Source organism: Pezoporus wallicus, unplaced genomic scaffold (genome assembly GCF_028554395.1).
Source record: "Pezoporus wallicus isolate ANWC-B61680 ecotype Strahan unplaced genomic scaffold, APGP_CSIRO_Pwel_v1 contig_6714, whole genome shotgun sequence".
Classification (NCBI taxonomy): domain Eukaryota; kingdom Metazoa; phylum Chordata; class Aves; order Psittaciformes; family Psittacidae; genus Pezoporus; species Pezoporus wallicus.
Genome location: NW_026637486.1, coordinates 1,489,431 through 1,505,882, shown reverse-complemented (window position 1 = coordinate 1,505,882; position 16,452 = coordinate 1,489,431). Strand labels below are relative to the sequence as shown.

General features: G+C 40.0%; 2 protein-coding genes across 4 annotated transcripts in view; one reads left to right on the top strand and one right to left on the bottom strand.

Moving 5' to 3' along the window:
- The window catches only part of VRK2 (VRK serine/threonine kinase 2), a 69,744-nt gene extending 65,380 nt beyond the window's left edge, over nucleotides 1-4,364 (top strand). Inside the window, exon 14 of the mRNA XM_057405780.1 lies at nucleotides 3,832-4,364. Coding sequence (XP_057261763.1) covers nucleotides 3,832-3,867 — 36 coding nt within the window. The 3' untranslated portion in view covers nucleotides 3,868-4,364. The remainder of the gene's footprint in view (nucleotides 1-3,831) is intronic.
- FANCL (FA complementation group L) overlaps nucleotides 1-10,924 on the bottom strand; it is a 30,079-nt gene extending 19,155 nt beyond the window's left edge. Inside the window, exons 1-5 of one of the 3 annotated variants that reach the window (XM_057405781.1) lie at nucleotides 10,818-10,924; nucleotides 7,315-7,373; nucleotides 6,381-6,441; nucleotides 5,359-5,415; nucleotides 3,595-3,692 (exon numbers count right to left, since the gene is read on the bottom strand). In XM_057405781.1, coding sequence (XP_057261764.1) covers nucleotides 3,595-3,692; nucleotides 5,359-5,415; nucleotides 6,381-6,441; nucleotides 7,315-7,373; nucleotides 10,818-10,910 — 368 coding nt within the window. In that variant the 5' untranslated portion in view covers nucleotides 10,911-10,924. The remainder of the gene's footprint in view (nucleotides 1-3,594; nucleotides 3,693-5,358; nucleotides 5,416-6,380; nucleotides 6,442-7,314; nucleotides 7,374-10,817) is intronic. The other 2 variants (XM_057405782.1, XM_057405783.1) reach the window with 2 other exon arrangements.
- Nucleotides 10,925-16,452: the final 5,528 nt, after the last annotated feature.

Below are 16,452 nucleotides of genomic sequence, written 5' to 3'. Positions count from 1 at the left end.
TTAATCGATTTTTAACATATGTAAAGTGTCTTTTCGAACCAGTTTCAAATATGATTTTCACTGAGCTTGGAAATAAGTGGAAAAAACGTAGATCATCACAGCTATTAAGCACCACTACAACCTGAACCCATCTCCAACTCTTCTTTTATTTCATTGACATCAACGACTGGTTGTTAGTAGGAGATAACTATACAAGCTAAACAAGACAACACCTTTTAAGTATTATTCATCACAAACCATCTACTTAGAGGCTTTCTAGTAAGATGTCCCCTTTCAAACTTTGTCCCAAACAGGAACACTATGGGGCCTGTAAGGATGCTGGCGAGGGCCTCTTCATTAGGGACTGTAGTGATAGGACAAGGGGCAACAGGTTAAAACTTTAAAGATTGGATGGAAGGAGGAAGCTCTTTCCTGTGAGGGTGGTGAGGCACTGGAATGGGTTGCCCAAGGAAGTTGTGAATGCTCCATCCCTGGCGGTGTTCAAGGCCAGGTTGGAGGAAGCCTTGGGTGACATGGTTTAGTGTGAGGTGTCCCTGCCCATGGCAGGGGGGTTGGAACTGGATGATCTTAAGGTCCTTTCCAACCCTAACTGTTCTATGATTCTATGAATAAAAACACTGTGACAAGGGGCATACAAGGTTAAAGAATGCTCAGAATGAAAATTTGTAGCCAGCCTTCCTTCTTCCCAACAAAATGTAACAACAGTAAACTAACTCTGGGATATGAAGGAGGATTCAGTTTTCCATTTAGGTTAGAAAAAAGGAACTCGGTAGCTTTGTGCCTACCTGTTCTATATAACACCACTACTATTCTTTGGATAAGAAGGGATAAAAGGGGCAGTTCCGTTAGAGTGGAGAAAGTTGGACAGTGCTGCAAAAGTCAGAGGAACTACTTCATATGATTGCCTAATCAAATAAGGAATTGTTTGCATAGGTGGTATTTCAGTTATAGATACCTTCATTCCTCTGTAGGCTCCATCATTTTATCACACAAAAAAACGGAATGACCATAAAGATGGAAAGCCTCCGTTAAATATCTGAAGTACTGTAATTCAGCATAACACACGAATGATTGAGAGCAGATGACAATGCATCCCCTTGGAAATGGGGAAGGAAAGAAAAGAAGATACTTACATGAACAACCTTAGCAAGTATCAAGCAAAACCACATTGAGACTTGAGAGATCATGACTCACACCATGGCCTTAGGAGGTATTAGCAACCTTCATGAATCCATACGAGGGTGACAGGAGTCCTACAAATCTTTGAAAGTCCATAATTTACCTCCCCAAGATACTGTCACTGAATCAACCAGCGAGGTTATGAGATAGTATTAGAAGAGCCTTTCCTATATCTTAGTACTACTACACGTGTACTCTCTCCCACCTCAGCTGATTAGGTTTGTGCTGGTATTTTTCCATGTTCTTTAAAACGAAGGAAGTATCCTTTGGACTCCTCAGCTTGTAGGACAGCACTTAGTGTTGGAAATCTGGTACAATTTTATAACCTGCTAAACTGTGACTGTTGTGTACAAGTAGTTGAATAGGAAAGCGTATTCACCCTCTCCCACACCTAACTTAGGTCAAAGAATCAAGTTCTCTATGATACAGAGAAAGTGATTATATCTAATCACAGCAGCCTGCCCATTTGCAATCCTCATTACTGTTTGTACTTTCAGTGGCTTAGGATGGAAGAGGTGCAAGATCATTGCAGATAATGCCTTCAATTTGTTTCTGAGAAACTTCACATATTCCTTAGATAAAAGCCATTAGAACACACTAACTTTGTGCCATACCTGGAAGCTTCTGAACTCGCTTCAGAGGTAAAGGAAGCATAGTTTATTGTTTTGATTTATCTTCAAACAAAAGATCCTTCTGCTTTTCAGTTGGATTTGGATGCAGTCAGCTTCCAGCATGATCCAAAACTCACTAGGAAATAGTAAATCTAGGGTCCACAACAAGCCAGTTCTTTTCTAAGAAAAAACCTGATAAATAAAGCTGGAGGCTTCTCAAGGTGTGAGCAGGGATGGATCCTTACTGCCAGTACCAAATGCAGGCTTAATTTTGTGCTGAAAGACCATACCAGGATGTTTTCAACTAACATGCAAATACACATTGCCTGCAACTCAGAATCAATCTTGATTATGAGACCTTCTTAGCAGCTCATTATATTGTTTAAAGCACTCTAAAATCAGAGGTCTAACTTACCAATGCACTTTGAATTGCCTCTCTAAGTTCTTTTCCTTCCAACTCATAATAAACCAGGTATGATACCCTATGTACAGCCCAGCCCTTCAGTTAACAACTTCCCAACCAAAAAACCCTGAAGAGGTACCTTATCAAGGTGTATCTTTACTGAATTACATGACTCAACTTGATAAAAGCACAGCACAATTTGTGTGTCTACACAAAGACCCTCTTTGCTAGAAACCAGGTCAAATTCTGCCCTAGAAGTGTGCCAACAAACCACTGGATGTTTTGTATATGCAGTGACTCGGAAGAAATGTCAGTTTTGAGAAGCTACTCAAATGTGTTTTCAAAGTGTATTTTTAGTATATTTAGCTATATTTATATAGAAAAACAAAAATGTAGTACATTTCATATATTTATATTTTTAAAGTATATTTATTGTCTTTAATTATATACTGTGTTTGTTTTGCTGGCATGGGATTTCTGAAGGGTTTGGGTTTTAGTTGGGGTGAAAAGACTCACTTCCAGCTCTCCTTCTCCCAGAAGATGAACTGAACTGTCTCTTCTTCCACACTCAGTTTATAGCACAGCATACACATGAAACAACATTCTTAGGTGCACCAAGCCTCCAGCCTCAGGTGACACAGTTACACAGTTTATACTCCCTTTGTGCAGTAACCAACATTTTCCCACTTCTCCCCCAACCACGGTCTACTTTGGAGACTAAGGAGTGCTTTTCAATAGCCCTTATCTCCATTTGAATGCATCTGGGTAGCAAAATATATATATATACACGAGTTTCTCTCTGCAGGTGTCACAAATTGCTGGCTTTACAGCTTTCCAAATTCTTCCCTCACCCATTTTTTTCCCCTAGATCTACCTTTTTATGGATTAACTACCTTATTCCTTTGTATAAGGAGATCATTGCAGTACAGAGAGCAAGACAGAACTGTTTCTTTAAGAACAATTATTCTAGTTCTAAAAAATGCGTGAACTGTTTTCATAAAAGCATAAAAGTACATGAAGATGAACCATAGCATATGGGAACAGTCAAAAAGAAAAGCTGTACAAAGTAGGAAAAAGAATGAAGAAAAAGGAGAGCTATAACTGCTGTATTAAATACAGTTACTATGCTAATAGTTTATAGGTCAAAGAAGAACTTATTTCTTGGTAGTAGCATCTCACCTTTCAGCTTAGTTATTTCAGACTTGAAAATACGCCTTCAGTTGATACAGGTTTGTCTGGTTTTTTTTTTTAAGTAAAAACAAAGCAGCAGAGATTTGAAAGCAAAGCCAGTTTCTGAACAGGATAAATTAAGAGAACAAGCACAGTGACGCGTTCAACTCACACATACAAAAAAAGAACTGATATTCTAAAGATGTCTGTTAAGAAAGAAAATGAACATACTTATTCCAACCCAGTATTTCAAGATCTCTGACAAGACAGGAGTAGTATTCTGGCGGCCGTGGTATATGCAGGTCTTGTGTATTCTTTAACGCAATTTCCTGTTTAAAAAACATTTAAAACATCATTAAGAGATGCAAAAATATTGAAATCTCTATTTAGCCATGTGATTTTTGCAATCCATTCAAAAATATTAAGCTTATGTAAAATTAACTGTACACTGCATTTGTTTTGTTATAGCCTCCAGCTAAAGCAGACAAAGAAGCTGTTTGGTAAATTACTTCAGATACTGGTAATGAAAACATCTGCAATTTAAAAAAACAACCCCACAGATGTTGACAACTTGGTCTTCAGATGCAAATATCAAATGTGTCTCTTTTTCAGCTAATAAATTTGAAGTCAAGCATCTCGACTGAAAGAACATTTCAAAAGAAGGTTCTATTAAGCCCACAGCTGTCTCCTGGGCCCCGCAGCCACAAAAGATGATACATGTATGAAATCCCTCATATTATTTTTAAGTAGCTATATACAACTTTATGTAGCAATAAAAAATATAAATCAAAAAATCAGTTTCTCAGTTTTAATATCATAGGAACCCAGAGAGTAAGTTTTGGTACAGACACTCATCAAGTATGTCGTAATGCCTCAAGAAGAGGTTTTTATCAAAGAGGTAAAGCCACGTTATAGAGGAAAACCTAAACCAGATGTTCCACATTTCTATTGTGCTACTTGGTCTTTAAAGGTTTATTTCAGTTGAAATCATGCTTACAGGAATTAATGAAACAGATAATAAAATTATTAATAATTGAAAATAAAGGAAATTTAAATGAAAAAAAGAATAAATAAAATGAATCATAAAATCAGTATAACAGCCATTTCTGCCCAGTTCTCCTGAGGTGTCTGTTGTTTTTACTCTCTGCACTGAGGATCACTACTTTATTATTTTGAATTAATTATACTTTGTCTACATTCTCATCTTCTGAGGGCTTGTGTATCCAGGCACAGATTAGGGACTAACTATTGGAAAATATTTCAAAACAGCCACTCAGTCCTGTTCCAAGCACCTTTGCCTGGTTTAGTGTAATCCTGCTTGGCAGGGATTGAACCAATACTGAGAAGAGGCATTTCCAGTGTAAAGCACTAGTGTAATACCAGGAGGGTATTTTGCTGTTGTTTTGAAGAATGCTTACTGTGTTTCATATCTAATTAAGTAAGTTGTATGCAAGTAATCTTTGCCAAGAACGCTCCGAGAGTAATGTTCCACTAATGGACAAGAAATGGTCAGTTAACCATAGACTTTGCTACTCTTCAATCCCACATTAGAAAAAAGTAATAATAAATAATAATAAGCCTCTGAACTACAAAAAAAAAGCTTTCTGCATTTATTGGTCAAGCTGTTGCACAGGTGAAAGCACCTTCAGCAGTCCAGTGACTGTATAATCATTTGTATGATTACCAGCTTTTTTTGCCACCAGGACAATATCAGGAATTCCAAGAAAATCATTGCAAAAAGGATGGCTCTATCCTGAAATCCCCTGCTGCGATTCTAATTTTCCCGTGACACTCAAATTTGCAGAAGGTCACTTAAAATTCTAAAGGATATTTACACAAATATTACATGAACATCGTACATACAAAATTACCTTTTCTTAAAAATAAAACCCAACACAAAAATCCATCTATCAAACAGTAAGCTGTAAAAAACTGAAAGTGAAAACCAAAGCTTTGAGAACATCCCATCTCCCACATACATATTCTGTCACTTACCAAAATAGTTTTCAGTTCCACCATAAAGCTGCTGAGATCTGGACAGCTGTGCAGCCTCTGAAGGGAACACAGCGTGAGTTCTTCAACTCATAACTTTCAGTGGTAAACAATTTCAGTCTAATTCTTTTTGTAGCGTTGTCAAACTGACTCTTATAAAAAGCCCCAACTTTATATCACATGTTTAAATATTTCAATTACAGAACAAATGTCCCAGAGTACAGGAAACTTTCCTGAAAAAGTGAAAATCACTGCTGGTGAAAATGAACCATCACCTTTGTCACATGACACATCTGTATAGTTTATAAAGACATTATATATTTATAAAGACATTTATGAAGACTTCAGTCTTCACCAATGAGAACAGAAGCTTTAAAATCAGTCAAAAATGTTTCACAGTTGGTTACATTTTCTTTAGTCTCCAGACCCATTTGCTTTTAGATGCTGTACAAGACTGAGGATCCCTGTTTATCTTCAGAAGCTGTGCCCTTTCCTCAGCTCTGTATCTTTAGTTACTCCCAACTCATAGCCCCTGATCTACAAAGGGGTGCACAGTCCATGAGATAGAGAGTCTCAGCTAGCACTCCTGGCAAAGATGCCTTCTTAGAAAGTTTCTTCTAGATAGAGGGGTTTAATTTAGACTCTGACTACGACAGTTTGTACTACACCAGCAATAGTTAATGTGAATTCTTTTTGCACTATGAACACAAAAATAGATAAAAAATGAAAACCAAAATCTGTTTCTGAGAGATTAAAGACAAATTCCAGTAAAATGTCAGCAGCCATTTATTTTTAAAATGTCCTATCTCAATCTTAAAAAAAAAAAAAAAAAAAGCTTGAATAAAGCTAAGTATTTACTACATTCTGTTCATCTGTCCTTAAACTGACCTGCAAATCCTTAAATACACAAGAATAAATCTTGGCTGTACAATGAAAGGAGAGTTCTTTAGCAGTTTTAGAATAGGTTTGTGAATATAAGCTTTTCAAGTATGCACTTAACAAAAATGGGTATAAAAGTTCTATACCTGCTTTAAAATATGCTGATATTGATTCAGTATCTTCTTTAGGTGCCAGCTACACTCTAGCCTAGACAAACAGTATGTTGTGTAAGTTTTAAATTCACAGTAAACGATTTTTATAAGAGATCAGAAAGTCTGCTACACAGCAATATAAAATAACAAAGGAAGTAAATAACACTCCAGAATTTCTTTGAGTTTCACATTCAAAGTTATTTAAAACTTTCAAATGTCACTATCCCAAAGCGCATTAAAAATTAAGCATTTACCTACAAAAGCCTGTTCTTCGCTGAAAACAACATAATTCTTGCAAGCTAGTATGACTTCATAAAATACACCTATGTATAAAAATTACAACCTGAAAATGTCAAAGTTACCTATAATGTGCTTTTAAGTATCTGACCTAGAATGTAATAAAGCTCTCGAATACCACATCTGTTCACATTCAGAGCAGGCTTGCCCAAGAAGAACTATGGACTGTTGAAGTGTGCATACAACACACACACATCTCCATGTATTGCTGTGATAAACACAGTGATAAAAACAGAGCTTTTAAATAAAAGTTCACCAAGTCCATAATTGCTTAAATTTACAACTTTGCACTGAATTTTCTGTTTTCCAAATGGTGACACACAAATAATCTGACTTAAATGAACATTTTTCCTCCCTTTCTATATAAATACACCCAATTAATTGCAACAGGTTTCAAAGTTAATTAACAGGTTTTAATTAAAGAAAATATTTTGATATAAGCAATGTTTATTGTCAAGATTTTACTAACACTGAAGAATATTCTTGCAAGGTTAACTAGAAATCAGTAAGAATTAATTACTGACATTGATATGGGAAAAAAGAATAATTCATATGCATATCCATCATTGCTTTTATCAGAATAAACTTCTGTTATATACATTTACAAATTGCTTTCATAAAACTGTCTTACCTTGCATTTTTCAGTTGACAATCCATTGGTAACAGTATCCTAATGTGGAAGTCTCTACCCTTGAAAATAATCATTTAGTTAATAGGAAGGTCAGGAAAACTATAAAAAAGTAGACACTTGTAGTAAATATTCCCCATAAGATCAGCTACTAAGAAAATAAGTTTGTCTTATGTGACTTTCAGGAATATTATTCAGGATTTCTTTATTCAGGAAAAAAAATACTAGCATGAGTGACAGGTAGAAATAAAACTGATTTTAATTTTGAAGTTGAAGCAGTCTTGACCTCTAACTCTGAGTATCTAGTAAAAGCTTTTCAGTGCATCACCTTTCATAAAGCAAAAATAACACCTTTCAGAAGAAAAATAAACATCATCTAAACCTGGGCAAAACCAAGTAATATAATTTAATCCAAGTTATGCTGAAGCACATAAAAGTCTGTCTTCAACTCGAATAAAAGTCAAAGCAGACTTTTACCATAAAAGTACTTCACTGAAAGGAACCTGGGCACTGATCCACAACACAATCCTGCAAGTCTTTAGAAACTGGAAACAAAAACAGTCCCGAATACACGGATCTAATCATTTTTTCTTTTTAATGCAATTCACCCACTTGTATTTTCAGTAATTGTCCCTATTTGTGATACTCCTACTTTCTTATGAGATGATCAAAATAAAACTGAAATAAGGAAGGTTTGCTAGCAGGTTTAACTCCTCCTTGATGCAAGGAGGGCAGTTAACTCCTCTCAAAACTTTTATTCCAGACTCTCTTCCAGCTAAGCATACCCTGAATTATATCCACAAATTCTGAGATTTCTTCAGCAGGAAGTGAAGAACAAACCCAGATTTCCTCCTGTGATTAGATGACTGACAGAGTGGATGCTTTATCTCAATTTCAGAAAGGATTTTATTTGTGTTTCCCACAATGTCCTCACAGACAAACTGAAGAAAGATGAACTAGATGAGGTGACAGTGAGGTGGGCTGAAAACTTTCTGAAGAGCTGGGCTCAAAGGATTGTGATCAGCAGGACAAAGTCCAGTGGGAAGTCCCTGACTGATGGTGCTCACCAGGGGTCAGTCCTGGGCCCAACACTGTGTCATTAGTGACTCTCAGTCAGCAAGTTGGCAGAGGATAGAACACTGTGAGGAATGGTTGGTAGACTATGTGACTGTGCTACCAGTTAGAAGAACCTCAACAGCATGAGGAAATGGGCCGACAGGAGCCTCATGAACTTAAGAAAGTGGAAAGTCCTGCACCAGGAGAGAATTCACACCATGCAACAGCACATGCTGGTGGCTGATCAGCTAGAGAGCATCACTGCAGAAAAGGACCAGGTGGTCCTCGTGGACCTGAAGTGAGCCTGAGCCAACAGCATGCTTGCAGCAAAGATGGCCAACTGCCACATGTGCTGGATTAGGTGAGCATTTTCAGTAGGTCGAGTGAGGTGATCCTTCATACCTGGTTAGGGTAGGTGAGGCACACCTGAGGTGCTGGGTCCCCAGTACAGGAGAGGCATGGGCATACTGGAGTTAAACCTGTGAGGAGCTATGAGGGTGATTAAGAACTTGAAGCACGTGACATACAAGGAGAGCCTGCTTAGACTGGAGAAAAGAAGGCACAGAGGGTAACTTGCCAGTGCGTACAAATACCTGCTGGGGATGGGGCTTTGAGCAACCTGCCCATGGTAGGTCATTCCTAATCATTCCAAAACAAGATTCTATGACTAAAGAAGGTGCAGATTTCAAGCGACACATACTAGCAAGGTGACAGGCAATGGATACAGGTTGAAATACAAGATATTTCACCTAAATGCAATTAGAAAAAAACTCAGTAACAGTGAGGGTGATCAAACACTGGAACATTCAAGACATTAGCAGTATCCATGCTTGGAGGCATTCAAAACACAGCGGGACACTATCTTGAGCAACCTGCTCCAGCTAGAAGACCTCCAGGGGTTTCTTTCAACCTCAGTGTTCCTGCGATGATCACAAGTAAAACCAAGACCATAGAACCATAGAATAGTTCGGGTTGGAAAGGACTTTAAGATATCTGTTTCTGAGCTGAATATAGCCCATTGGCACATCAAGTACTTCCAATCTCCTCCAAAGCTTAAGTGCATAACCTCAGACTTGGCTATGCTATGGCCTCAGCCCTAATAAAAAAAAAAATAAATCAGATCTAAGAACAGACGCTCACACTCACATCCCAAGCTTCCCATTAAATCCAGGACGCATTCTAGCACACAGCAGTTCAGAAGTCACATCTGTTGGAGTCATACAAACATAAGCACACACTTCCAAATGTCTTGTGAAAGCTGGATGCAAGAGTCACAAAATCATTAGGGTTGGAAGGGACCTCTGGAGATCACCTAGTCCAACCCACCTGCCAAGGCAGGCCACCCAGAGCAGGTTAAACAGGAAACCTTCCTGTATTTTGACTGCAAATACGATGCTTTTGGAAATGCAAGTTTGACACAGACCATGCTGTCTGACTTTACAGGAGGAAAATCCCTGCTATTTCTAAATAAAAATACACCTGCAAAGAACTGTTTCTGTGGTCTGTCTGCACATGCATGTGTGATATATTAACAAGCCACGCCTGCAGCATCACTGCATAGTGCCTCTGATGGCAAAGTTGTCTTTAGAGCATCCACTCTCAATGCATCCCAGGTGCTGTTCTCCCCACACTGTAACTTACTACACCCTGAGTGAGATGATGCAGCTACTTAAGCTTTAACCTCAGAAACACAGGAAGTGAAAAGAAAATACACACAATTAGACACTTGCTTCATAGAATCACAGAACAGTTAGGGTTGGAGAGGACCTTAAGATCAGCGAGTCCTAACCCCCCAGCCATGGGCAGGGACACCTCACACTAAACCATGTCACCGAAGGCTCTGTCCATCCTGGCCTTGAACACTGCCAGGGATGGAACATTCACAACCTCCCTGGGCAACCCATTCCAGTGCCTCACCACCCTAACAGGAAAGAACTTCCTCTTTCTATCCAGTCGAAACTTCCCCTGTTCCAGTTTTAACCCATTCTCCCATGTCCTGTCATTACAGTCCCTAATGAAGAGTGCCTCCCCAGCATCCCTATAGGCCCCCTTCAGACACTGGGAGGCTGCTATGAGGTCTCCACGCAGCTTTATCCTAGGCCTAGAGTGTAGACACACTGAACCTGCCCCCAAACCACATACGCCGGCACAACAAACCCGGCCCACAGGCCATCAGCCTGCCCGCGCTGCCACAACACCGGCAGCTGGGCGGGCATAGACAGCGAGAACCCGGAGGACCGCGGCACGGGCGCCTTGGCACAGCACCGTCAGCACACAGCAAGGGCCCGTGCGCTGCTGAAGTGCCCCGTTTCCTGCCTCACAACCCCGGCGGCCCCGCGCCCGGCAGGGAAGCTGCCAGCCGGGGACGAGGCGGGAAACGCTCCTCCCTCACACAGACCCGGTCCCGCAGGGAGGGAGAGCTGAGGCCGAGCGAGCACCGCCGGCGGTACCTGCGCGGTGACGAAGCCCTCATAGACGGTCCGCTCGCGGTTCTGTGGAAGCAGCAGCGGGCACTGCCGGAGCAGAGCGGCCGAACCCGCCATGGCCGCTCCGCTCCTGCCCGGCTCCTTCCCGCCCGCCACCGCCGTTCGAATCCGACGCGCTCTGGCTGAGGCCCCGCCCTCCGTCGGCGCACGCGCCTGAGGGGACGGGCGGGTCGCGCGGCGCGGCCGTTAGGGCGGGCGCGTGCCGGCCGTTACCTGAGGCGGGGGAAGCGGGCGCCATGGAGGAGTGAGGATAACGTCGGGCGAGGCTCTTAACGCGAAGCCAAGGCAAGGGGGTAACTTCTGGCTTAGTCAGTGCATTGCTTTGGGTTCTAGGAATATCAGAGCTCTTCCCTGTGAGGGTGCTGAGGCACTGGCACAGGGTGCCCAGAGAAGCTGTGGCTGCCCCATCCCTGGCAGTGTTCAAGGCCAGGCTGGACACAGGGGCTTGGAGCAAGCTGCTCTAGTGGAAGGGGTCCCTGCCCGTGGCAGGAGGTTGCAATGGATGAGCTTTAAGGTCCTTTCCCACCCCAACCAGTCCATGAATTGTACCGTGTTTTCTGCTGCAACACATTTAGAGCAGTAAGAGCTCTTCTGCCTTCTCACTAAAGTGTTGGATGAAAAAACTTCCTCTCTTTCCTGGGTGGGCTGCGTTTGGGAAAGCCTGAGGGGACCTAAAGAAAACATTGGGGCTTATACGTGTTTCACGAGGACTTACGACTCTGCATAACTTTGTGGCTCGGCATCACATAAAGCACAGTAAGATGCAGCTTCTGCCTAAATAAACAAGTTTAAGAAAGAAAAAAGGTCTTACAAAGTGGTAGGTGATTTACCAAAGTCACCTACTTGGGCTGTTGCATTAGCTTTGGAGGAGTAGCCTCAGAGAAACCCGGAGGCTGCTTCCCTTGGGCACAAATGCAGTCTCATTTGCATGCAGTGTATTGCTGAAGGTTCTAGAAGGTCATATATTTGCAGGTCATCTGGTAAGGCCTCCACTGTCGGTTGTGGTGTGAATGGCTGAAGTGGCTAAATGTATACAACTTTTACAGTTATTTATCTCTTGGAATAGAGGAGGTTGTTCCTCCCAGCACCTGTTGAGTTGTTTGTATCTTTAAACCAGTGCTTCTTGCTGTGGAACTGAGTGCAAAAGGCTCAGGAAAATATAGACAAAGCAGTATCAGCAGGAGCACGGCTGTTCCAGGCCAGGAAACTGGGAAGCAGCTGCAAGTTGAAGGCAGTTGGAGAACTACTGTTTCTGCTGGCAGCAGCTCAGTACCTGTGGGAGAAGACATGACTTGATAGGGAAGCAAAAATCCCCACTGAAATGTTTTAACCTGCAGTTATGTCTTGTTTCCTTAGCTTGGGGCACCTGTACATGGGGACTGCATGGAAATAGGAGTCAAAAGGGCTCAAACCCTTTGCAATTTTATATTGGCTATTAGAAATACAGCTGCTATATGAGGGAATGAACATGAAGCTTTGCTCATTTGAGCTAGGTGTTAGTCTCTTGTGTTCTCTGCTTGTTTTGCGTGCTGCCAAAGTTCCTCTGTCCTACATCTAAATCCTGCTGGTGGTTCGCCCAAGCACCTGGCATACAATGCACTAGCAAGAGTCAATAGGAAGGTGAAGGAGTCCTAAGATTTGCCACTTCATCATAGGAATACATGCTAAAAAACCCCAATATATCCTCAGTGCTGGCTAACAAGGGTTGTTTGGGGTTTGTTGTTTTTTGTTGTTGTTGTTTTTACACCTCATAGGTATCACTGATGATTTCCAGACTTAAATTTTCAGTGTACCTGAGAAGGACATGTTCTAGCAGTGGAGGTCTTTGCAAGAATGTTGCTCTCATCACATTTTTGTCCTCCAGAGAACTTCGGACAATGCAAGACTCGGTTACCAGTTCAAGAAATATTTTCTAAATAGGTGCACAAAAGGGGCTTAAATACCACTATATTTAACTCATGGACATGGCTTGCTCCCCTTAAGCTGTTGGTGTGCATTTCAATACCCAGCAGGGCTCATCTGGAGCAGTTAATCAATGCTTCATAGTAAACTGTGTCCTTTGTATCTATTAATTTCATTTTGCTCAAAACATTTATTGAGCTGTTTTCTCTCAATATGCATTACACTCAAAATTACTGAATTGTGAAATATCTCTGTACTTTACCAACTACAAAGATTATTTCTTAATTGCATCAAATGCAAAACTCAAGACAGTTTTTCTTCTTCTTTTAGCCATGTTTCTCTTACTCTCTGACTTTAAAATAAATGTGAAATCACTTTAGCCAAGTGCCCTTATGGAGTAATTTATCTAAATAAAAATACTGCAATATCAGAACCATAAAATATTTTAGTACTGAGGCCCAGAGAACATTAGTCACTATGTTACACCGTATGCACTGCACACTTGTAAGCTTTGTATAAAAAATCATTTAACTGAAACCTGTTACTTTGATCTGGCACACAGACTTCAGCATCTTTAAGACATGACAATAACAAAGTAAAAGCAAGGAGGTTTGATAGATACACTTGTTAAGGGAAAGGAGTTTGATCTGATTTGATCTTTCAGCCACAGGCCAACTTAATTGCAATCATGGTTTGCCAGAAAAATCATAATGGAGTTTCTTATTAATTATCTGTCCATTCAGATATCACATTCAACCAGCTAAGTAATAAAAAAATCATAAGTGACAAAACAGTTTGCAGACCTAGCACCGGAAAGCAACAGATGTTAGTAAAATTATCCCATGAGCAGTCAGAGAGCAAGTACAGTCACAGAAAACAATTCACATGAACCCACTCAGTTACCTAACCCCCCCCTACATTATTGAAATAATGTAGCTTTCTTAAGAGCTTGATTTTTAAGTATACTTAAGGATATTATGAAAGGCAAGAAAATAAGTGTGTTATTCCCCAACATTAGTATCTCCAACAAAGCAATCAATTTAAAACCATGCAAAATTGCTAATATTGTTATTGCTGTCCTTCTTCATAACTGTGTCATTTTATTCATCTCGCCCCCAAGAAATGACCTTTTCTGTGCATATCCCGCCTTTTTTCCACAAATCCCCCGAGTGACAGAATCTCATCCTAATCCTATTTCCATTTAGATGTTAGAGAAAAGCACTGTAGACCTTCGAGGGAATAAGTAATCAAAATGGGAAGATAATAATATGTTTATGAAATCTGGATTTTATAATAGCAAATTGAAAAATTGCATTAGTATTTCAAGCCACTGAAGGTCAATGTTACTGAGAGTTCAGAGCCATCGATCAAGTGTTTTTAAATGTTCGTAGTTAAGATTATTTTTAATACAGAACATCTCTGTTTCAGAGAGCACCTCTTCAGAGGTGATTTGCCATCTACCTAGCAACCACAAAATCTGGTGCTAAAAGCAGATGTTTCTAATGGAAAGCCACACTAGGAAAAATCTACTACGTATTTTAGCTGTCTTTTAAGCAGACCTAAAAACACAGAACAACTTCACAGGCCTCACAAAATGCACCATACACCACAGTTTAAGAATTCGAGCCCTAATGACGGCTTAAAGGTAAAAGCATATGAAATTCAATATTGCAAAAGAATACTTTGAGTTAATATGCAGTTGTACCTTTTTTTACTAAAGGTAAATTTGCTTGCTTGCGCCTAAAAGCTACATTTAAGGAGTACATTCTGAAAGCCAGTGAAACTTAACTGAGGTCCTAGACAAAAAAGTAACATTTAAACCTCCTCAAGGGTTTCTCTGTCTTGAGCTTCAATTTTCCACTGTTTGAAAGACAGCTTAGACACACTAGCAGCCATTGGGATTAGATGGAGTTTTCTGTGACTAAACCTAGAGGCCATATTTGTCATCTGGAGAAGGTTTTACTGTACTGTTGCTCTGACTGAATGGCTCACTGTTGTTCTGTGACAGTCATTCTCTTCCCTTCACCTTCCTCCTGTTCCTGCAACCCTTCCTTTGTTTTACCAAAGAGCTTTTGCTACAAAATACTTCTAGTGATTTTCATAGAGTTGTTTTACACTGTACTTTTACTTCTGGCTATTTTCAAACCATTTTGTGTCATTAACAATTCACAAAATTAGATGGAGACTCTGGGTATCTCATAATACCTCACTACAAAGCAGCGCAGCTGTTAACAGAAGTGTCTGAAGCAGCAAATGTGTCTGGTTTGATGATTTGGAATGCAGTTGTTCTTCTGTATTGAAGAACTTTCGTATTAGAAAGCACATGCTGGTACTGAAATCAAGAACACTGATTGATCTATTAACAGCATAAAATGATTAAGTAAGCATTGGATATTTTAAAATGTCTTGGGTGTAGAGGGTCTCAAAGCTCCTGTTCATCTCTGTATGTACAGGCAAAATCTTGGCACTCTTTTTGGCAGGTGACCTGGTGAAATGACTGATGTATTAACATTAATACATTCACATAAATTAACTTTTGCACATAAAACCCACGGAGGCTTTGAGCCCAATTACATCTGTCTGAATTGTACAAATACTCCCTTTGCGGTCAGTGGCAACTCAAGAAGATGAGGCCAATCCATATGTTATATTGATTCTAAATGCACAAGAATATGCAGTTAATCCCTTTCAAACCTTGCAGAGTACAAACTCTTGGAGATCTTCCAAGTAGCCAGACGAAATTTGCCTTTCAGAACCAGGGAATGTATGTTGTTAGAGATTCCAGACGATGCTGGGCCAAAATCTGGCTTTGCTTTTACTAGTGTAAAATGAGACTATTTCAGTGGATGTGTACACCAATATGAAAGTGATTCTTATCTCACAAGGTAGAGTACAATGCTAACATCTTCCTTCCTCTTAATTCCTAAGAAAATGAAAGTGAAGATAACAAGCAAATGAAAATACTGTTTTGTTCCAGCTAGAATTTTTATAGCATACAAACCATTTGTCAGTTACTTCATGATAGCTTTTCAGGTCTCTTGTGTGCTCCTAGTAGGCTTTATCTGGAGATAATTCAGATACCAGAGTCATGACTGACAGTATAAATCTTCCCAGGTAGGTTGAAAACTATTCAAAATTGCAGACACCTGTGGTCTGTGCTTGCATGTGAATGGAATCTCCTGTACACACAGGACTTGTAGCACCTGTGACAGTCATTACAGATGTGAAAAATGTTTCTATGAAGTTAAAGTTAGCACCTTTAGATGTGTTCACACTGATTTTTTTTTGTCCATCAGCCAGCCCCTGAACCTGAGTATTCTGAACTTACAGCATTTTACTTGGGTGTTGGTACTGCCTTCTTGTATGATTTCTAAATGCTGAAAGAATTCAAAACCATTTCTCAAGCATAGCTCAGAGTGCACAGTCTAACTCCCAATATCCGGTTCAGAATCCTCAGTTTTCACGGCATAGTTGGATCATGCAAGTAACTGAAGTAGAAATGCACTTGCTTAATAAATAAGTGCTGTATTTGCATGGTGTTAAAGTATATGCTTATGACTGGCTAAGTTCCAGCCTTCATGCCTTTGTAAGTCGATATTGTCTAGCAAAACAAAATAAAATGCCTGTATTATCCAAAGTGAGGAAAATCATTTAGACAGAGCCATAGCACTGAGCATTATTTTCTCTACATTTTCAT